This window comes from Ricinus communis, chromosome 7 (assembly GCF_019578655.1).
Source record: "Ricinus communis isolate WT05 ecotype wild-type chromosome 7, ASM1957865v1, whole genome shotgun sequence".
NCBI lineage: Eukaryota > Viridiplantae > Streptophyta > Magnoliopsida > Malpighiales > Euphorbiaceae > Ricinus > Ricinus communis.
In genome coordinates, this window is record NC_063262.1 from 18,063,228 (window position 1) to 18,087,580 (window position 24,353).

At 29.9% G+C, this 24,353-nt stretch overlaps 2 protein-coding genes across 4 annotated transcripts; one reads left to right on the top strand and one right to left on the bottom strand.

Annotated features, from left to right (window-relative positions):
- The first annotated feature begins 9,542 nt into the window (after positions 1 to 9,542).
- LOC8266919 (pentatricopeptide repeat-containing protein At3g12770) lies at positions 9,543 to 13,922 on the top strand. Of its 3 annotated transcripts, XM_048377381.1 has the most exons (3): positions 9,543 to 11,877; positions 13,444 to 13,515; positions 13,603 to 13,922. In XM_048377381.1, the coding sequence occupies exons 1-3, from the start codon at positions 9,787 to 9,789 to the stop codon at positions 13,612 to 13,614; spliced, it is 2,175 nt and encodes a 724-aa protein (XP_048233338.1). In that variant the 5' UTR covers positions 9,543 to 9,786; the 3' UTR covers positions 13,615 to 13,922. The 3 variants fall into 3 exon arrangements, with proteins under 3 accessions (XP_048233338.1, XP_025013779.1, XP_015576986.1); XM_025158011.2 differs by having other exon boundaries at positions 13,444 to 13,922; XM_015721500.3 differs by having other exon boundaries at positions 9,544 to 13,922.
- Positions 13,923 to 14,530: 608 nt separating this feature from the next.
- LOC8266917 (fasciclin-like arabinogalactan protein 21) lies at positions 14,531 to 16,171 on the bottom strand. Its single transcript, XM_048377382.1, has 2 exons — positions 14,824 to 16,171; positions 14,531 to 14,714 (listed from the first exon to the last, which is right to left on the bottom strand). The coding sequence occupies exons 1-2, from the start codon at positions 15,924 to 15,926 to the stop codon at positions 14,693 to 14,695; spliced, it is 1,125 nt and encodes a 374-aa protein (XP_048233339.1). The 5' UTR covers positions 15,927 to 16,171; the 3' UTR covers positions 14,531 to 14,692.
- Between the last annotated feature and the right edge of the window lie 8,182 nt (positions 16,172 to 24,353).

A 24,353-nucleotide genomic window follows, 5' to 3' on the forward strand; every position in this document is an offset into this window, starting at 1 on the left:
TATTTCAACTTTCTCATTCCAACAGGACTAGCGCCCAGAGAGCAAGGTCGATCAGGGACCTTACCCCCAGCCTGGTCACTTATATCTCAACTCTTTCATTCCAACAGGACTGGCGCCCATAGAGCAAAGCTCGATCAGGGACCTTACTTCCAGCCTGGTCACTTATATCTCAACTCTCTCATTCCAACAGGACTGGCGTCCAGAGAGCAAAGCTCGATCAGGGACCTTACCTCCAGCCTGGTCACTTATATCTCAACTCTCTCATTCCAACAGGACTGGCGCCCAGAGAGCAAGCTCGATCAGGGACCTTAACTCCGGCAATCAACTGAACTCAGCCCAGAGAGCAATGCTCGATCAGGGCAAACAAATCTATAATAACCTTATTACTTGTCTCTGATCATTGCCGGTGCGCACGCGGTCCTGATGCAACCCATCAGGTGGCATGTTCTACTAAAGCCTCATCCCGAGTCATCATGCAATATTAAAATTAGTGATAAAGGAAGAACATATTTAAATAGTAATTAAAAAGCATCATGCATATAATAGTAATTAAATGAATAATTGGAATTGCAAATGAACAATTACAATAACAAATCAAATTTTATGCATGATACGTGCATAAGCGATATATGACTTTAATTCACTGGTTTGGCGACCTCCTAACTCTGCTCTGGTGCCTCGGTTGGAGCGAGCCGAATAGACAGTTCATCTAATCACGAAAAATAATTTATTAAAATGCTGAAACAATCGATCATTAATCCTAGGTCTAGATTCCTAGGACTGACTGTCTAAGAATCCCGACTCGGGTAAATTCTACCGAAAATTCGGCAAAACCTCCCCTACAACACGGACATTTACCCCCCGTAAAACGGGTCCAGGACCTGCCAGAAAAGCACTTCAAATATCCAACAATTTAACACAATGGGAGTCGGGTCCTCAAGACTTCACTAATTTCCCGACTCCACCACACAGCACAAAAATCACAACTACGGTAGGCAGTCCGACAAACTATTATTTTTGACTCACAAATATCATCTAATACTCAACATAAATCAATAGACACACAAATTAAATCAAAGAATTCCAAAATTAACGGGCCAGAGAAAATTACCGAGACGCTCAGTCGCTCGCCTCCGGCCGCCGGAGTCCGATCGACGATCCGAACACACTATCGGACTCAAAACGACGCGCTGATGACGATCCTTGCTTCCGATTTTCCGATCTGACACCCGATTATCCGGAGAGATTTGCAGACGATCTCGACCGTCGATTTGCAAACGAAGCCCGATCGCTACGAAACCGGTGCCATTGCGAAGCTTGAGCTAAGAAGAGTTGGGATATGCCCTCCGATCGTCAAAAGCTCTCCGGAAGCTCGCCGAAAATGCCCAAAAACCTCGGCTGCCTCCATTACTCCGGAACTCCCTCCTCCGGCCACCAAAACTGACGCCGCCACCGGCAAAAGGAAGCTCTCTCCAAGGGGAGCTGATCCCCACCGAGATCGACCGGAAAGGTAGCCGGAAACGGCTGGAACGACGCTCGGATGTTGCTGCCTCTCCTCGTGCGATTCTGCCGCCTGCCGACGCTGTTGGCTACCGCCACCATCTCCATCACGCCGCCCGGCGGCCCGGGGGCCGTGGATGCAGCCTCTCTCTTCCCCCGACTTCTTCTCTCCCCGACACTCTTCTTTCCTTTCTTCTATACTCGACAATTGACCCTGAACTTTTTCTTATTACAATTTGTTCTCTCAATTTTTTTAATTACTTACAATTTCATCCAACAGAACTCCAATTTAACCCCTAAACTTTTCTTTAGCTTTTCAATTAAACCTCTAACTAATTAATTTGGGCCAAATTAGAATTATTGAAGATACATAATTACATAAATACCCCTGACCGACATATTTATTTACAAAAAAATACCAAACTCACAAATTTCCATTAACCCCGTAAAAATAAAATTATCCTTTTAATCCTTATTCCAAAATAAATTTCCAATTTAGTCCTAACACAAAATTAAATTAAATAACCAAAAATATAATCTACCCTTCAAATAATTTACTTAATTAATTCTTAAAATTTCAAACTAATTGGGTATAGAAAAATAATTCATTCAATTCATTAATATTAAAATTTCTATTAAATCATTTCAAATTAATCCAAATAAAAATAAAGCTAAAATTAACTTAAATAAAAACTTATTAATTAATCATTATTAATATTATCTTTATTAAGAAAAAAATTCCGGATATTACACATGTAAATTATTATTATAGAAGTTATAATATAAAATTATTTAATAAATTATTATAAATATAATATTCATTAAATATATTTAACTATTTTATGAATTTTTTTTACGTATAGTAGGAATATGTCATAGTATACTTTACAAACTTAGTAAATAACTAAACTTCAAATAAATTTTTATAAAATCATTTCTTTTCTATTAATAACTCATTATTATTGATACTAAGTTTTATATGTTTATTTTATCTAATTATAATTTTTTACTAAAATTATTATTCGTAGAAAGTAATTTTTTATTTATTTTCTTAAAATAATTTAGTTATATTATTTTAATAATTATTAATAAAAATATTAAGATAAAATTTCATATTAATAAAGAAAAATATGAAAAAAGGATCAATATTTTAATTTTAATAATTCTTTAATTTTAATTTTAAAATATAATATTTTTAACAATAATATTATTGTAATTAAATAAAAATAATTTTTTTATATTTAAAAGAAAAATAATGAAAAAATATAAGAACAAATATGTGGGCTGCAGTTTCTAGCGTGCACCCAAATATCTCTAGCAACTATGATACTACAATGGTTTTCAACCAAATCAGAAATACGCTAACTAATTATAAACATTAGCATGCAGAAAGGGAGTCACCATCTGGATAATTCTCTGGGACACTTTTATTAATAGAGTGGCGTTTATAGATTCTATAAAAAAGTTTCGCCATATCTAGAGATGGATACGGAAACCAATTTTTTTATTTATATATTTCTTTTTTAATTTTATTGTTTAATGGACTATTTTCTATAAAAATAATTATAATTCTACAACTAATTACTACATCATGTAAGATCCACTTAAGTGTAGTCCATTTCAATTATATTGTTAACTTAGATTTACCGTCCAATTATGCATGAGAAAGTCCTCTTAGTCTAGCCCAATTATAGATTATACTTTGGTTACCAAATTTTTAATTTAAGTGGACCACCATTTGTATACTAAAGTCTAATTTTTAATTATTTTACTTTAAATAAATTAGAGGAATTTACATGCAGTGCGCCTTTTCTGAAATCTTTACATTTATACGTCCGTTCTTTTTCCATTACAATTTTATTTTGTTCATTAACATTTATATGCTTATTTTTTTCCAGAGAGAACTTGTTTTTCTATAATGCATTGATCATGAATAGTTACTATTAGTCAATATTTGGTTATATTTTATTGGACAAATCATAATATTGGTAAATATATTATTAAGAATTTTAATTAAAGTCATAACTACAATCTATGAAAATATTTCTTTAAGTTATTACAAAATATTTAAAATATTCAAACATAGATGTGTTTTTATTTTCTTACATTTTACTCTGTTGACTTATTTTTTTTATATTTTTATTTATAAGAAAAGAGAGCAAATAATTTTTAAATTTAAAAATAAATAAAATAAATATGAAAGAAAAGCCAATAGGAGTCCGCGTGTTTTGTCCATTAACAGTTATGTATGCTCTAAAAGCAACAAATGTAGAGATCTTTGTCCTAAAAAAGTATTTTAATATCCCTTAATAGAATATTCTTTTATAAAAAATTAAAATAGATCTCAAACTCTTTATTTATTTTTTTGATTTAAAAGTTATTTTTCTCTCTTTTCTTATAAACAACAGTAAGAGTACTAATTAAAATATTAATTCAGTTTGAGAAGAATTTTAATCAGTGTTATTATACAAGACATTTATAATATTAAAACTTAAATGATTAATTAATGAAGGATTTAAGTGAATAAGCGTAGAATAGAGTATTGTTAATATGATTCAATTTTGGTCCAATTAATACTAAAATTTTAAAACTAGTCACTTAGTAGATTATACCTTAATATTTATAAATTAATAGCAATTTTAAACAGTTGATGCTTTATTCAAAAATCCATTATTTCTATTGAGTCATTTAATGAGAATTTTGCATAATCTTTTATTGGCTATTTTAGTATGTTAAGGCTGATAAGGTTTTTTTAGTATTTATGCAAGCATTAAGGTTTCTTTCGGTAATATATAGCTACATAAATAAAAATAAAAATAAAAATAAAATGAAATACACTAAAATAAAATAATTTAAGAGAAACACAATAACTCAACTATAACTCAACTATAATTAATAAAAAATAAATTAGCGTGTTTATATATGCCTCAGAACATTTAATGTTTCAAATTATTAAATTATCAAAGTATCCTTAAAAATCATATTTAAATATAATAGAAATTTATATTATTAACAAAAAGAACCCAACTATATTCAATATATATACATTTACAAAAGCAACCTTAAATACTCTACTTTTATATATATATATATATATATATATATATATAAAATAAAATCGAAAAATAATAGTAAATTGTATTTACAAGTTGATTAACATTTTTATAGAGAAAGAAAGAGAAATTGATATAAAAAAAATAAGTTGTAGAAACATAAGGAAAAAAAAATCAGATTAAGTGCCTTTTGTATTATAGAAGTAGTTACTTTAAAATGATTTTGTTGACAGTTTAGTTGATTTTCATATTTATACAAAATTGTCTTCAATTTTTTTTCTTGAACTGTTAATTTTTTTTCTTTTGGATCCCAACTTCCTTTTTCTTTCCTTTCTTTTTCTGATATCTTTTATTTGAGTTCTCTTAATTATATAAGATTTTAAAAGAATTATTACTATTTTAATTTTCTTAAAATTTGTTGATTCTATTTTTATAAAAGGTTTGGCTTTTTTAACACTTTATGTAAAAAATTATTTGAATTTTTTAATTAATATATATATATATGTATAGATTTTGAAGTCTTATAATTTACGGACCATATTTATAGTTCTACTATGATCTTTTAGATCAATTTATGCTTTTTTTTTGTTTTAAGTTTTTTATCATTGATTAATTAGTTGTTGTTTGATTGATGTTTAGTTTACTTTTGGTTGATTTTTAGTTTTATGAAGAACTGTCTTTAATTTCTTTCCTTGAATTATTTTTTTTTTCTTTTAGATTTCAATTTTTTTCTCTTTTTTCTCTAATGTCTATCATTTCAATTTTATTTTTTATGTAAAAGAAAAAAGATATTTTTCAAAATTTTTAATAGTTTTTAGATTTTTCTTTATGTAAAAAGTTTAAATTCTTCTTTTATTGATTTTTATATCTATAACAAAGAAATTTTAAAATTTTAGTTGATATTTAGCTCTTACATGTTAATCAAGTTCAGCTTAAAAGTTTGAACATGTAAATAGATAATTGTAATTTAAATTAATAATTTTCCATTTAAAAAAGAAAATAATATAATTAGAAAATATAAAAAAAACAGGCCATAAGAAAAAAAAAAGAATTATGAAAATTACCAAACTTCTACATGTAAAATCATGTGAGTACAAAAAACTTGTTCAACATTGCCATAATAAATCAAAAGACTGTTGTTATACATAATTATGCACCGTAGGTAATAATGTTCATAAATGAAACTCTTTAGTGATAATTTTCTTTAAGGATAATTAATAAAAGTCTAATTTCACTACCTTAAGCACAATTATTTTAAGAGCTCCCTTAATATTATAACTAAGATGATATATATTTTACTAATTTAGAAAAAAATAAGAATTGATGTTAATTGCTAAGAACAATGATTAAAACATGTATGTATTACTAAGACAAATGATAAAATATGTGTATGTTGCATATTAGCATTGGTCTATCAATTGTACATATTATCAAGACGAATTATAAATATTAAATGCTGCTTGGAATTGTAAATATGGTCTAGCGTCCATGGCTTTTGATGGACAAATAATATGGCTTGGTAATTAAGAGTAACAATGGAGTTCAATGCAAAAATTACATATAAAAAATAAGATTTTTCTTAAAAAAAGAAGAAAGTGAGTGTGTAACAGCTCGGAACCAGATCACATGAGATATTGTCCGCTTTGGCCCCTCACTGACCTCACGGTTTTGTCCTTTTGACGGATTCGAGAACTTCCCAGGAGGTCCTCCATACTGAAATTTCTCCAAACTAAGCATGTTTAGCTTTGGAGTTCCTACAATCCTATAGTTAAACAACCAAAAGGCGCCTCATGTGATTAGTTCCAACTCTTTACATATATGTTATCAATCATTCCCCACCCCATTTCAATGTGCAATTCGATTCATTCATGTACTCCCGTACCTTAGAGTGCTGCCATTCTAGAAGCCTGCCAGAAGTCACTCATTGTCCAGGCATCCTATTTTTGCCCCCGGCATTCACTTCCCGCCCTCGTCGAACCGCTTCTCCAGGTCAGGCTGTCACATGCCCACCAGCTTCCGCCTGGTTCGTCATCAAACCGCACATCTACTAGAAGGGTCCTGCTCTGATACCATTTATAACGATATAGTGTAATATCACATTAATCATGTTTATAAAATTAATTCTTACTACTAATGTTTCTTTTAATAAAACAACACTACATTGCAATATAGGGATAAGATGAAACGTATTGATCACTTCGACAGTGGAATATTGCAAATATTTAGCTTCGTGGATAATGAAAGTACTCTATTTTATAGTTGTTCAATACAAATATAACATAGTTGTAGTGATTTTTTTTTGTTATGTACAAGTATAATAGAAGTATAAATATAGACGATAAAACATGTCTACCAATTTTTTAGATATAGACTCTTATATTCAAACTAATATGAGAATTAAACTTATGTGTAATTTGAAGATTCTTCTATAAATTTATTGATTAATTAGTTACTTTCCTTATTAAACAACAAACCTATTAAGTACTTACAAATTTTATACTCATTACTTTAAAATCAACTTTCAAATAAATTAAATATATTCTCAAACAAAAATTAATACTTACATATACTATAGTAATATTTCAATATAAAAAAAAATTGTGTATTAATAATATAATTTCTTTCTTATGAAGATAAGCTATAGTACAGTAAACGCTTTCTAGTATAAACTATACTTTTATTTTCCTATTTTTAAACATTATCAAATTAAGTATTTCAATACTAGTACTCTTTTCAGATTTAGATATCTAAAATATATTTATATGTATAATTAAATTGAATTTTCATAGTTTAAGTTTTAAAATTTTTTCAAGAGCATAAATTAATCATCCGACTTATTTTTTTTTATGTTTAAATAATATCATTATTTTATGTAAATTTTTTTAATGGCCTAATCATTCTTATTCTATAAAACATGACATTTCAAATTCAAATGCATATAACCCATGATCACTGTCGTATAACGCACGACGCAATTGAGGCCCAAATAATAATTCATGTGCCCTTTATGTTATTTTTTTCCGACGAATGTGCCCTTTATGTTAACATTATGTTTTAAAACTCAATCAAGGGGACAGTTGCTAGTAGGGCACTAACCGTTGCCTTTCTTACAATACTGCCATTGCGTTTCTGCCTGCATCTTCAATACTGGGCCCATTAGAAATGCATATCCCAAGGCCACCAGCCTGCAAGGCAAGATTACAACCTACACCATACAATGACCCAAATAACAAATTGTGTGCCTTTAGCTTCTTCTCATTTCTTAAAACCAATTTCAGTTCTCAGTTATTACTAGGATCCTAACATGTCCGTCTTATGACAATGACAGAGGGGAAATTCGACACCAGTAAAGGCAATTTAAGACATTGTAGTAATATCACGAAAATAAATACTGAATTATTTTATTTTTTTCATAAACAACGGCTGAATTTAAATTTCTATACAAATCTCAACTATTGTATTACTAAAATTAAGGTATACATATCTATAAAATTAAGATATATATATATATATATATATATAATTTTATTAAAAATTAATTGTGATATTAATGCAATAATAAATATGGTATTTATGACTTATTTAAGTATAAGATTATTATATAGTATTATAATTATTATACCTACTACAAAGTAATAATAAATCTTATTATCTTTCTATAAAATATATTGTTTATTTATATATATTATATAAATTAATATAATTCTAACATAATACGAATTTTAAATTTGGACCATAAATTTAGTTATTAGAAATTTCTAAAGTGTTGAAGAAGTTATTGATTCAGTATAATAAAGAGAAAATAAGAGTTTCAATATGTATTTATTTAATATCAAGAAATAATAATAGAAAAAAATAAATAGCAAAAAATTTAACAATCTTATTTATTAAAAATTATTATTATTATTATTATTTACAAGTATTACAATGAAATAGATAGAAAAAATAATTTGTAACTATATATACTTGTCATGTTTATTTACTTTACCATATAAAAATACAAAAATCTCATAACTATATTTTACATGATTTAGATAAAACACTATTATAAATATAAATAACATTATCATAAAATAAAAATCATACTTATATTTTTAGTAATATAATTATAAATTGAATTGTATATAATATATAAAATCAAATTTTTAAATATAAAATAAATAAATTTATTATACAATAGCATGAACAAAGTGCTACTTACAGATGTGATAGGATCTCAATTCTTAATTGTTCATTAATTCGATATACATTAACATCCTCTCATGCTTCAACTTCTAAAGGATATCCCATGTTCATAGACTGTTGAGCATTATAAATTTTTATTTTCTCACTTCACTTTTTCTTATTTAATAAATTATTATGATGCTAAATTAGTAATTAAAATTATTTTCTTCCCACTTCCTCTCCATTTTGGAGACAAATTATTTTTATGGGATTTCTACACTCTATATCATTAAATTCAAGATCAAAGGGATTCAGATTTGTTACTCAACAAATAATTTTTCAATTAAAGGCATTGCAAACTTTAATGCTACACCTAGCACAATAAATATGAAAGGTGATGATGATGAAATTGTACATAAAAAGAATCTTAATTCATGTTTGTTGTTCAACCATGACTTTATCAACAAAATATGCATTAAAATCTTCTCATGTTTCAATGTCTAAAGGATATCTCATATTGTTACACTCTTGATCATTAAATTCAAGATCAAATTTTCAAATTTTATTTACAATAGATAATTTTTCAATTTTAGGACACATCTACTACAATAAATATGTTTCATGTAAACAACTTCAATTATAACCTTTTTTTAAAAATTAGATAATTGCAATCTTCTACATTCTCTTTATCAACACTATTTTAAGTAAATTATTATTACATTTTCTTTATTTTCTCTTACAATTTTATTTCTTTCCATACTCGGATTTCCTTCCATCTATTTCCTCCCTTTCCTTCCATTTCCACCTTTTGCTTCCGTCCACTTTTTATCTTTTCCTCACACTTTAATTCTCCTTTTCTCTACCTTTCCCCTTACTTTTTCCTTTCAAACAAAAAGCAGTCACAAAATCTCAAAAGAATTTCTTTCATAACAGACAAAATGCACATAAGTTAAATTACAAAATAAAATACAAAAATTTACCTGTTCGACAAATGTACCGGTACATACCGTATCAGGAGCCGAACTTAAGGTATTCATTGATGCTCTAGTTAGTACGATGATACAGATTCATGGCTCTAAATATTTACCTCGTTAGAAAAGAATTTAGCGCCACCACTTTCAAATTTCTTAAACCATATTCTTCTTTACCTCGCCATTTACATTCCTGCTTCAATACCGGACATTTATGCTTTCGCTTTGACCCTTGCACATTCTTTGCATCTCTCATTGATAATTCAGTGAACAGAAGTCACTTGAATCAAATCCATGCTCAATTGTTTGTCTCTCGATTGCAGTATAACGGGTTTCTGATTACTAAACTCGTGAACTGTTGTGCGACTCTAGGAGAAATTCGCTATGCACGTAATGTATTTGATTATTATCCTGACCCGGATGTGTTTTTATGGAATGCGATTATTAGATGTTACACCAGGCAGAATTTGTTTTGTAATGCTATTGAAATGTATGCTAGAATGCAAATAGCATGTATAAGACCTGATGGGTTTACGTTTCCTCTTGTTTTGAAAGCTTGCACTGCCTCGCTGGCTTTTCTTGATATTGGCCGGCGAGTACATGGTCAGGCTTTTAGGCATGGGCTTGAAGCTGACGTTTTTGTGCAGAATGGTCTCGTGACATTTTATGCAAAATGCAGAAAGATTTCGCTTGCTAATATTGTTTTTGGTAGGTTAAGTGATAGGAGTATTGTTTCTTGGACTTCTATTATTTCTGGGTATGCACAGAATGGGCAGCCTATTGAAGCTTTGAGAATTTTCAATCAAATGAGGGAAGTGAATGTGAAACCTGATCAGATTGCTCTTGTGAGTGTCCTACGGGCATATACTGATGTAGAGGACTTGGAACATGGCAAATCTATTCATGGTTGTGTTATCAAAATGGGCCTTGAATTTGAGATTGATTTGCTCATTTCACTTACTGCCATGTATGCAAAATGCGGACAAGTTATGTTTGCTAGATTGTTTTTTGATCAGGTGCGCATTCCAAATCTGATTTTATGGAATGCAATGATTTCTGGTTATGCAAAGAATGGGTATGCCGAGGAAGCTTTGGAGCTTTTTCGTCGAATGATAACTATGAATTTTGGCCCGGATTCTATTACTATTACATCTGTCATCTTGGCATGTGCTCAAATGGGTTCTCTTGAATTAGCAAGGTGGATGAGTGATTATATTGGCAGGAGTGAGTTTAGAAATGATGCTTTTGTTAGCTCTGCCCTCATTGATATGTTCTCAAAATGTGGCAGTGTCGATTTGGCTCGCGATGTTTTTGATAGAGCACTGGATAAAGATGTTGTTCTGTGGAGTTCAATGATAATGGGATATGGATTGCATGGTCGTGGCCAAGAATCTATTAATCTTTTTGAGGCAATGAGGCAAGCTGGGGTGCGCCCAAATGATGTCACCTTTGTTGGGCTCCTTACAGCATGCAAAAATTCAGGCCTTGTAGAAGAAGGATGGGAATACTTCCACCACATAAGAGACTATGGGATTGAACCACGCCATCAGCATTATGCTTGTGTGGTTGATCTTCTAGGGCGTAAAGGACATTTAGATAGAGCATATAGTTTTATCAGAAAAATGCCAATTGAACCAAGTGTAAGTATATGGGGAGCTCTTCTAAGTGCATGCAAGATTCATCGTCATGTCGCACTAGGAGAGTATGCTGCTGAGCAGCTTTTCTCATTGGATCCATACAACCCAGGGCATTATGTTCAACTGTCAAATCTTTATGCCTCAGCTTGCTTATGGGATCATGTTGCAAAAGTACGGGTGTTAATGAGGGAGAAAGGACTGAGTAAGGACATGGGGCACAGTGTGATTGAGATCAATGGAAAGCTTCAGGCCTTTCAGTTTGGAGATAAGTCACACCCAAGCTCCAAAGAGATCTTTGAGGAGCTTGAGAATTTGGAGAGAAGGTTAAAGGAAGCTGGATTTTTCCCCCATAAAGAATCTGTCCTGCATGATTTAAATGATGAAGAAATTGAGGAGTCACTTTGTAATCATAGTGAGAGGCTAGCGATTGCATATGGGCTTATAAGTACTCCTCCTGGAACTACACTTCATATAACAAAGAATCTTCGGGCATGTGTAAACTGTCATGCAGCAACCAAGCTTATTTCAAGAATTGTGAATAGGGAGATACTTGTAAGGGATTCAAATCGTTTTCATCATTTTAAGGATGGAGTTTGTTCTTGTGGAGATTATTGGTGATAGGAATTTAATCAAAGTTTCTAACTTAATCTAGCTTTATCAAGGAAGCTCACAATGTTTCATCAACCAAACTTTAAATTTGTGGCATTCAAACAAGTGAAATTTCTTGGTTTAATAAAGAGACGATTGTATGAAATTATCTTATGAGAAAATTAGAGGAAAAAAATTATTAAAACAACATTGTTGAAGAACTAAGACTGAAGCAGTGATCTTACCATATGGATTGGCTATCTGGCTTCTTTGGATGTAGATGACCAATAAAAATACTGTAGAAGAAACTAATAGTTTTGGTATGGTGAAGCAGATTCCTTTACAATTAAGAATTTTTACTCCTAGATCCAGGACAATTCTGGGATCTCAAATCTGAGATTGGAGTTGTTATGGATGAGAACACCCACCAAAGTTTGATGATATCACAGATAAAGGCTGCTAAGTTATTGAAAGCGATTGAATCTGGTCCAGATTATGGTTCAGTTAGCTGATAACTAAGCTACAAGTTTAGAATCTGCCGAGTTTATAATTTCTCCTTCATGTATTTAAAGTTTATGGTTCTTTTGTATGATTTCAGACTTATTTATATATATATATATTCTCTAGCAGCATCAGTCGGCAGCACCAAGTTATCAGATTCTGATTTGCCTGTGGGATTGCAAAGCCTATTGTTATAAGAGTTGAAAGGAGGTTGCTAGCATAAAATTGATTTGTGGTAGTATCTTAATGGTTCTGTAGTAGCTGAGGTTTAAGGATTTGTTAAAGTTCAAACACTGCCAGGGAAAAAGTTATTTAATTAGTGTTAAGGTTAGCATTTTGAGAAGCCTTAACCATTTCGGTGACAGATAAGAGCAAAAGAACATAGAAGGAAGGATAAAGAGAAGAGATTGCAGAGGAAGAAGCAGAAGAAAAGATTAAGAGAAGAGAAGAGAGAGTAAGAAACAAACAGAGAGATAGAGATTTGAAAGGGAAGAAATTTTATTTATCAATGCATAACTCTTATGTTTTATATTTCAAGCAAATATAACTACTTCTTTAGCTAATTATAGTTACAGCTACCTTTACAATTCTGCTATAATTTTACCAATACATCCAATTGCTATCACCCAGGTCTTTTTCCTTAAGTTTGTTATTCCAGATTAGATCCTCTGCAACTAAACTAACGTCTCTAGACATCTGTGACCATTGATTAAGCAGACTGCAGTTTTGATGAACATGATAGATGAGCAGTACCAGGCATGTGAATGATATATAAAATTGTTAGTCAGTTTATCATAGTCCAGTGAGGAGATTCAAGTCTATTTGCAGTAATCTAGAGTAGCTAAGGTCAAATGCCATGTAAGTAAGAAGATCTTTTGTACAGTGACTGAACAATAACAAATTCTGTTCTTGCTCCTCTCATCTCACGCTTCCCCTTTTACTGTATTCCTTTCTAAAATGTTTATTAATTATCTTTTTCTTCATCCATTTTCTGAGTTAGTGAATGAGCCTATGAATTCCTTTTTGCAGTTGTGGACCAACGAAGGCACTGTTTCAATCAGTGGATATCTCAGGCACAAAATGGATATTGCGAACCTACAGGCAAATACAGCACTGTCATAAACTATGGAAGGTGTATTCAGAATGATACTCATTTAATTAGAATCTTCATTTGTTGTTTGGAGACAGGTGGCTTTATGAACTCAATATACAATGTTCTAGCTGATACAGCAACATTCTTTGTCTTTGGACGACCAACAACAGAGTGAATTACGGAGCAGATAGAAGTGGGACAACTGATTTTGATATTAGGTTCACTTTCTGGCAGTACCTACTTTCAAGATCTGATTTTATTGTTTAGCAGAAATATTAAGCCTGGCAGTTCCTTGATAGGCCAGGTTGTTTTATTTGCTTGTGCACACGTTTTCTTTGAGTTTGCTTCTGTTTTATAATGTCATTACAACCTGTCATACCTGCAAATATGAATAGTAATCTTTTTTTTTTTGTCACACCATTTAATTACATATTTAGGGAATTCAGCACGCAGCAATTGCATTAAACCAGTTTCTGAAGGGAAGATCAATTGCTGAAGCTGTTTCAGCAGCAAGGTCTTTGCGTAGAGCTTAGGCAGCATTCGTTCCTGGATGAACTGGAAATAAGCATGTCCCTTTTTCCATCAATCATCCTTGTCCAAGTTACTGTGACTTTTATCGGCAGAGGAACCATTAAACAAATCCATTATTGATATTTCCGAACAGCGTGAAATTGTAGTTAACTCGCTCCAATTTTCATTAGGCCTAACACCGCTATTTTTTTTCCGAGACTGATACTCTGCAACTGATGACTTTCAACTATTGCGAAGTTGGCAATCTAAACTTGCCTTTATCTTCGTACTGAACTTCCATATATGGGCTAGTGCACGGCTAACAACTTGCAAGCAATCACCATTTGGGTTTGTACCCAACTCCAGGAAAGGTAATTCAGTAATCAGTAGCATGGCTCTTAGGAACGAATTATATAGATATTGGAGGACAATCTGGCTAATATAGCTGACGGTTTTTTCTTTGTGCCTATTGCCAGAATTCTAACCAGTGTTAGTTTGATTTGCACATAGAAGTCAAAAAATTGAAACGTTTTGTTTTATAGAATTTTCCGAATGTTGGATAATGATATCCAAACCCCAATTCCCATGTACATAAATGCATTACACTTGTGAGAACAGATCAGCTATTAACCTACCCTTTCTGATTCTGATAAGAAGCAGATCAATGGCTAGAGATCACTCTGATAACAAAAGCTGCCTGGTGAAACAATAAAGAAAGCACTCTCATCTTCTGCAGCATATTTCATTCATGAAAGGAACTAATGAACAAAGAGACGACCAACAGGCTGGGTGTACCTAAGCTTTACCTGAAGCCACCATCTTCTTTGATTGTTGAACTGGAAGCTCCCATCCTTGCTGTACTTGGAAGCTCAACCACCTCAAAAGTCTGAGAAATACCATGAATGATGAACTTCTTTGATGAGAAGATTTCTGGTGCTACAATCTCTACTCCGTTAACAGTTAAAACTTGTGATACATTAGAACCTCCAGTTATCTTGAGTTGCTGGTGGGGAAGCAGTGTCCTTAGCAAGGATTTGTCTGGCATGGAAGCAAGTTCTGTATATGTAACCCTCGTCGGCAGAATGTGAATTCTCACAATCTTATCAAGCATTGGCGAAGGAGATGCAACCAATGCCAATTCTGGAGGACAAAATATTGTTACGGAATTCAAGTTGCTGTAATCTTTAAGAATCCCATCAAGAACAGAGTTCAACCCAATTGCAAATGAAACAAAACCATTAAAACTTAACAAACGGACTATCCTAGTCCATTCAATCATGTTCTTGGGATCACTGGCGTCTAAAATCAAACTAGAATTGGCATCACATATAGGAGCTTGAATTGAATCCAAAATCTGATCAAAATCTTGAGAACCCATCGAAGAAAAAGGTCCAAGAACGCCATGAATTGCAAGATTCCCTTCAAGAAATATGTCAGGATGTGAAACCAAGACATGATTGATCTCAAGAAACCTTTGGTTGGCATCAACCTTGGTCACAGCAACATTTTTTCGATAAACAAGGGTAGGGAAGCAGATACCCTGAGGCTTATTCAAGAGATCAGCCATGGAAAATACTAAAGGAGAAGTATGGTATTGGAGGAGATGTCTCAAGAACCATGGAGGAAGAGCGTTAGAAGCATTGGTGAGGGCAGAATCTTGAATGGCAAAGATGGTTGAGTTAGGGGATGAAAGAAAGATTTCAGGCGAGATGGAAAGAAGGGTACTTATGATGTTGAAACCTGATCTCCTTAAAGCTGCTGATGCGTTGAGTGAGAGTTTGTGGCTGATTGGTGGAGTTGTTGGGTTTCTTGATGGAGAATTCGGAACTGTGGAGATGGCGATATATGCCAAGACTACTGAGATTGTGAAGTAGGTTGGTGCATGCCACCAATGGGAACAAGAAGCCATGGCTTTGCAGTGGAGTTCAGTTCTTGAGAGAAAGAGTTGTGGTTGCGAAGCAAGATTCGACAATCAAAGATTATTTCAAAAGAATGCGAGGGAAAGAGGATCATTGCAAATAAACTGATTTTCATGGATGTATATGGCTTCTGGTTTGGGCGGGCCTGTACATCTAGTATTAACTTTGTAACGTGAAACCTTCCAAACCCATATGAAATTAATTTAAACCCAAACTTCTCGTTATTTCTTTTTTATTTACACTATGTATGAACGGGGAGAGTAATATAAAAGGAAGAGAAAGGAATAAATGAAGAATTAGTTTTAATTATGTCCGACTAATAAAATTTTTATAAAGGAAAAAGAATTAAAGGAGAATGATTCTCTATCATTTCCAAGTCAAAATTGAATACATCTCAATTTAGAATGTAAAAATTTTACTCTATAACACATGAAAATTTAATGAACTCAGTTTGAGTTAGGCTCAATAATAAATGAGCTAATCCAAACTAGTCAAAACACGACTTATCTCGATTTTGTTGATATTTATCTCTCAAATAAGGTAGAAAGCGTTGCTTTCAGAAAAATATATGACTGGCTAATTATTATTTATATAGTGGCTTAATAAATTTTAATTTAGATTCAAATTAAAATATATATTTTCTGTTAGACTAAACTTGTTGGTGCTTAGTTTAAAATCATAATAAAAGGAGTTTTAATTCAATATTAATATTACATGAGATATGGATGTGAATTTCCTTAGTGATCAAGAGAGTTTTAATAACAACACTGCATGATTACTGTTCAAAGATTCAATTTGTGAAATAGTAAACCATCATTTTCATATATCAAAGAAATAGTAGTTGTGTATGTAATATGTCAAATCTGTATTCAGTTATAAGATTTCAGAAAAGAAAAAAAGACTAATAGAAAGGTTAAAATCAGAATGGCAAAATGGGTGTTAAGATTCTCATTTCCGTTCTAAAAAAGATAGAGAATGAAGTAAATAATTCTCAGAGCTGATATTATCTCTAAAATAAAATAAAACTCTCAGAGCTGATATGAAATGGAGAAATTGATATTTTTAAAAATTGGGAGAAGAAAGGGATAGAATGATATAAATTCGTTGCCATTCTATTGCCATAAATAAGATGAAGTCTTTTTATCAGATTCGGAGTGGAAATAAATAAATTATTGCCATCTTAGGTTAAAATAGAATTATGATTTTCCTTTCTTTTTCTTTTTAAAGAACTATATATATATATATATATATATATATACAAAAGAAAACATCAGGTGAATTGTTGTCTTCACACTAAATTTTCGCAGTTTATAACTAATTGGTATTAATATTTTAATTTTCTTTGTACTAATACTTTTATTTCTATTTAAACATTAATAAAGATATAAAGATAAAGAAATTACTCATTAAATAAAAAAATAACAAGGTTCATACATATGTAAAAAGGCTAAATTAAACATTTATGAAAACTAGCCTAGAATATTTAATCAAATTATCATGGTGTTAAATAGAAAAACATAAAACAATAAAGTAAAAGCTTCCTTTAGAATCAAAATTTTTTCAAATAGAAAGATGATTGGTCCTTACTCTCAACTTTTTGAAAAGTTCCTTAAATCTTAAAAAGAGTAATGAAAACTAAATTAAAGTGTTTATGGAAGAACTGTAAAGAAAATAATGGTGGACAAATGTAGATAGCAGATAGGAGAAAACTCTCCTCCTCCTTCTCCTAGAACTAGATTTATAGAGATATATATAGAGAAGAGTCCTCCACTAAGTAAGTCTTTATAGAGATAAATATACCAATATAAGTCTATCTCATAGATAAGAGAATATATGTATCCTTATCTCCACCAAGTACTATTCTATAAATAACTCTTAATATAAATCATAATAATTATACAAAATGACTAAAATATCTCTTGGGCCTTGTAATTTTTGGCCAAATTTTGCAAATAGCAGTCTATGTGTCTTAATATTGGATCTTGATACGAACATATCAAATTAAATTCCTTTTTTAGTATTTTGCTCCATATTTTCTTCTCTTGGCTGATATTATCTGAAAATAGACAATTAAGTTTAAGTGAGGTAAAAACACATATTTTCACTATATTATATATATAAATCATATTATTAAAGCTTTAAAATATCCTAAATATCTATATTTAATTTGGACCTATCATGGTCATTAGAATTAAAATATTTTTAATTGATTTACCATATTAGCAATATTAATTTGCTAATAACTTAATTCCTATTAAGCATATAGGTCCACCTCTAAACGTGTAAGAATTAAAAAAAATTCTAGAAATGGATCCTACATGTTTAGCATGATAAGTTATTAATAAATTAACATTATTAATATAGTAAGTTAATTAAGAATATTTATTTCCGACGTCCACTTTAGTAAAAATAAATTGAAAAACATGGTAGATACACTAAATTGAGACAAAAATAGATAAATTGATAGTAAAAAAAAAAAAAATTAAAATATTAGTATCGATTGAATACTAGGTTTAAAGATTTGCTACCAATAAGGAATTTATCCCGAAAACATCATTTTGCTTTTGATTTTGCTATCTCATGTGCCCTATGTAATTAATTGCTACTAAAAAAGTTGCTGCCCCATCATTATTTCCATTAAAGTTATACTAATGAGTTGCTACCACCATATTTAAGATTTTGGTAATTAGGAGCTGTTGCAGAATTAAGTCAAAAGAGACTACTGATATATAGAATTCTTTGGTTGAAGCCACCACATGACAGACCCAACAATTAAGAGTGTGGGTCTTATTTTAAGTGGGGAAAGGAAGGCGAGTTGTAAAATGCCTTGGCTGGATTTTGTTAGCTTGATGTGAAGCCTCTTCTGTTTTTGCATGCCAAATCATAGTCAAATTAAAGTGAGATTATGATGCAAAAGTTTTCCACAAAGAAATGCTCCAACTTTTGTTTTTCTTGAATAATATTCTTTTCATTTTTGTAAAAAGAAATGAGAACTAGTAGCAGATTGGATTATTTTGTGGGTAGTTCACACAACTATGAAAAATAGAATATTTTATATTTATACCGTTGGGTAAGAAATTAAAATTTTGAAAAAGTATTTTTCATCTATTCACTTTTAGATTTTTATAGGGTATATGTTAGATATATATATATATATATATATATATATATATATATATATATATATATATATGATTTTTAAAAAATAATATATTTTTATATCAATTTAGTGTATGTTTCTACAAATTTTGTGATAGTAATTTTTTGGTATGAGTTGAATATATATTTTATATCTATTTGATAATAATTGGCAAATAAAATTAGTATTTGAAACTAGTATTTGACATTACTTTTTTTGATATTTGTTTCATATATCTTTCGTCTACATTTGATATATATGACTAGTATCTGAAACTATTTTTTGATATTCATTTTAAATATTTTAGCATTTGATTCATATATATTTTGTATAAATTTGATATATATAAGTAATATATTTAACTATTTTTTGATATTTATTTCATATTTTGGTATCTAGTTGACATATAGCATTATATATATTTGATATGTAATCGCTAATATCAAAGTAAGTACACTCATAAACCAACATGAAAAGAGATAAAATAGCATGCAAAACTTTACTGTGGCAAACATTTGCCTTGTGCATTAAGCAATAATATATATTATTGAACCTTGAACGTTGTTAACCTATTTTGATCACTATAAAAAAATTAATAATTGATGGAATTTTCGTTGGTAAATTATTGCAAACTGTCAGTAAATGACATTACCGACGGTTTATCAATTATTTTTCAGTCGTTAGTAATTTCATTGTGGGTAAAATTTACCGACCGTTAATAAGGCGTTGCTAAATTTACTGACTAAAATGTAGTTTGTAATTTGTCAATATATTGTGCAAAACAACAGTTTACCAACTAAATTTTTATAGATAATTGGTTTTGAGTTGTCGGTAAATGTTATCCCACAAGAAGATTTTGGAGGGAAATAATACAACTAAGAGGGCAGTCGGTAAACCATCAGTAAATTGTTAATCCTTTTTTAAAATATAGAAATATTTATTGATAAACCACTGGTAATTATTTAAATTACTTTCAAAAAATAAAACAGTGTTTTCCATTGGTAAATTTTAAAATATTTATTAAAGAAAAAAAATTACTGGCAAACCGTCAGTAACTCTTTAATATATATTTTTTAAAAATAAAAATCTGTTGGTAAAATTATTTTATTTTTGAAAATAAAATTACTTAATAATTAAAATTATTAAAAAAAAGATAGAGAGTATGGAAGATTATAATATAAATTACTAAGCTTAATAACTATTCAAAATAAATAAAAATTAAAAAAAAATTGAAATTAAACTTCAAAACTAAAAAAGTACAAAATAAATCTTATAAAAAAATTAGAGAGAAAGGCGGAAGAGAGAAATATTTTGTAGAGACACAAAAATATATATTTAAAAAATACTAAGATAAAGTTGAATAATTTCTAATATACATTAATACAATAAAGCTAAAAGAAATACAATAAGAAGTTTAATAACTAAAGCAACTATAGAAAAAGGAATCTAAGAAACTTAAATTAAATTGAATATATTTTTTCAATTGAAGGTTTTAGAGAAATTTAAGAACTAAATAGAATAAAGAAGTAATTAAATCAGAAAGAAAGAAAAATAAATAAAATAAATGAGAAGTAGATAGAAAAAACGTGAGTAAAAGATAGAAGCTAAGAAAGAGAAATTAGGATGTGACGGAAGATGAAAAGAAAGAGAGAAGCATACTATCTAAAATTTCTTTTAATAATCTACCGACAATTTATTGATAATTTTTTATTGATAAACTTCTCAAATAAAAATTTGAAAGAAAATATTTTTTTTTAAATATTTAATTACTGACCATTTACCCACAAGTATTTCTTCAGTAATAGTAATTTTAATTTTAATTTTTAATATTTCATGAAATTTTAAAAGAAAATTTTCCTCCAAATCCTTTTCAAATACGGATGATTTATCGATAAATTATTTTTTATCAGTAATCTTAATTTAATATTTCATGAAAGTTTTGAAGGAAAAATTTCCTTCAAATTTATATACATTATCGAGAGTTTAATTAAATAATCATTAATAAAATTTTAATTACTAATTTATCAATAAATTTATTTCGTGATAAAAATAATATGTCAATAATTAATAATTTATAATATTCATTTATTCACAAAAATATTCCGTTGGTAAATATAAGAAGTAGAAAAAAATCACTTTTTGTGATGAAGATTTTTATTGCTAGAGATGACGCTATATTTTAGTGCTTAAATTAGCAATAAAAATTCTTAATCTATAAATTATCGACATATCATTGCTAGTTGCAAACTCCATTCTTTAATGTTTTATTTAGAAACTGAAGATTTTTAAATTGTTAGTAATTGTAAAACAAAAAAAATTTTGATACTTTTTTTTTTTGTCTTTCATCAGTAATTTAGTAAATTTATCGATAAAAAGATTGTCAATACGTTTTATCAGAAAACTATGCTTTTGTAGTGGATGGTTAGGAACGACAATAAATAGGAAAGCCGCTCATTTAAGGATATATCAACCTATACGTGATAATTAAAATACACATTCTTGAATTATTTAAAAACTTACCTTTATTAGTTGAATTTGTCCCAGATCCGAATAGGAATATCTGAGTACTATCTGACCCGATAAAAACTCATTTAATATATAGCTATTAAATAAATTTTATAAAAATCTAAATGGGTAATGGGTACTTTACCCATTAAATACACATTTATATTAAAATCTAAATAATTAAACGAGTATCTATTACCGAATCCGTTTATAATAATCAAATTTAAAATATATTAATAAAAAATAAAAAAATAAAAAATTGAAAAACCTAAAGTATGTAATTTAAATAAAATTTTATAATTTTGATATTTTCTTAGTATTTTATTTTATATACATAATATATATGTATGCCATTTGAACAGGTTTTGGATATCAGATTCGGGTACCCTATACCTCTATCCATTTAAATAATTAGGTTCAAGTAGTGGGTAGCCAAAAGTTTAAATCCAAACCTGATCTAAACTCGACACAAGTATTAAAATTCAATCCTAACCTATTTCAAATCTGTTTATAATTACTCGTACCCATCTTATTAGAGTTCAGTCAGATCTGGTACCTAGAATTACCCGCCTAATTACCATCCCTGTTGATGGTCATTTTTTTTATCAATAAATAGATTTTAGATTCCATAGAAGCTAAAACATCGAAAAATACATGGAGGGGTGAGAGTTTGTAACACAACTTTTATCAAACCAACTCAGAAAGAACAAATTTCGAAGTGACTTTATAGGCCAACTAATGGGCCATCCAATCATTATCTACTCTAAAATAGAAAAAACAAACATAACACTAAGGTCCAAACATACATATAAAAGACTATAAAGCCATTTATAGATTAAATAAGAAACCCTAATTTCTCATATAATATTCTCATTTATAGAGGACTTGCACAGTTGTTGCAGCCGTTGCCGCCACCGTCGTTACTACTACTTTCGGCCGCTAGCATATTTTGAACTCTATATCATATAATCATAATGCTCTTTTTCTTTTCAACATTAGAGATACATCTTGTAGACTTTAAAACTGTTGTTCTTCATTGATTTTTAACAAATCTAGAAAAAAATTTTAAACTTTCTCTACTAAGAGAGAGAAAAAAGGAGATAACACATAAGAAACCAGTAGAAAGAACCTATAGTGGCTAGATTAAGACAACAACATGATAAAAGTAAGAAAACTACACAAAATAAAATAAAAGATAGGTTATTGTCGTCAACTACCATATGAGGCGTCGACGACTGCAAAAGGAGGAGAAGAAGAAAAGGAAGCCTGTAATATCTGAAATTTTCTTTTTAATAATATTAATAATAATAATAATAATAATAATAATATTATTATTATTATTATTATTATTATTATTAGTAATAACTAATAATGAGTTTTTATTTAATTTAATTTAGTTTTATTTTGAGTAATTGAATTGGAATGATTTAAAATAGAATTTCAATGCTAGAAAAAAAAATAAAGGAATTTATTTTCTATATCTAATTAGTTTGATTTTCAAAAAGAAATTATTAATTAAGTGAATTTCTTAGGGGATAAATTATGTTTTCATATATATAGGTCACATTCAAATTTTTCTCAATATGAGCATATAAATTAAATATTATATTTGAAAGTTATAAAAGAAATAATAGATAATATTTTTATAAAAGAATTTATTGGGGAATGACAAATTTTAATTAGTAAATGGTTTTGGACTAAATTGAAAAGATAGTCAACCAATTGATTATTTAAGTTAATCAAGTGTTAGGATTAATTTGACAATTAATTATGAAGTAAGGGCTAAAAGTATAAATTCTTTAATATGGGGTTAAATGAGAATTTTCATGGTTGGTATTTTTATAATTAAATATGCTAGTAAGAGAATTTTAGTAATTTCACCATTAAAATCAAGGATAATTAAGTAACTCTCTATTTTTAATAATTGTAATTTGGTCCAAATTAAGTAGTTAGGGGCTTAATTGAAATACTATAGAAAAGTTGGAGGGTTAAACATAAATTTTACAGGAGAAAATTGTTAGTCAATAACAAGAATGAGGGACTAAATGGTTAATAAATAAAAGTCGAGGGACCTATTGGCGATAAAAAAAGAAAGAAAAGAAGAAGAGGAGTGAAAGAAGGAGCTTCATCGGCCATCAATGGCAGACGGCGAAGGAGGCGCCATCCGGGCGTGGTGGTGCTAGCTAGGGATGCAGCTGTCGTTGGCGAGCTCGTTATTGCTGGTGGTGGCAGCGGGAGGCATCGGCAGGCGTGGGAACGAGAAAGGCAGCCGCAACCTTCTTGCTACCGTTCCTAGCGTTTCCGGCGTCCAATGGCGGTGATTTTAGTCTTAAAGTGACCGGTGCCTTGAGGGCTTTCTTTTGGGGGCAGCAACATCGGCAATGGTGACCGAAGGAGAGAGTTCCAGTAAAGTGAAGGCAGTTCAAATTTTTAAATTTTTTGATCGGTGGAGTTGTGCTTTCGACGATCGAAGGACATATTCAGACTCCCCTCAGCTCAAGCTTTCTAATGGCATTAGTTTTGCGGTGATCGAACTCTATTTGAAAATCGACAGTTGAAATTGTCTGTGATTTTCTTCGGACGATCGGGGGCCGGATCAAAGAATTAGATGCTAGAATCATCGTCTGCGTGTTATTTCGAGTCCGTAGGCGCGCTCGTATTGTTGATCGGATTTCAGCGGCTGAAGGCGAGTCGGCCGATTGATCAAGTGTCTCGGTAATTCTCTAGCCTGTTGATTTTAGAGATTATTGATAAAAAAATTATTTGACTAATT

Bases quoted from the DNA above. Each gene is read 5' to 3' on its own strand.
- LOC8266919 (XM_025158011.2), top strand. From the start codon at position 9,787: ATGGCTCTAAATATTTACCTCGTTAGAAAAGAATTTAGCGCCACCACT. The intron at 11,878-13,443 runs GTAAGGGATTCA...TCCTTTTTGCAG, and splicing joins TTGTGAATAGGGAGATACTT to TTGTGGACCAACGAAGGCAC.
- LOC8266917 (XM_048377382.1), bottom strand. From the start codon at position 15,926: ATGGCTTCTTGTTCCCATTGGTGGCATGCACCAACCTACTTCACAATC. The intron at 14,715-14,823 runs GTAAAGCTTAGG...TTGTTTCACCAG, and splicing joins AAAGAAGATGGTGGCTTCAG to GCAGCTTTTGTTATCAGAGT.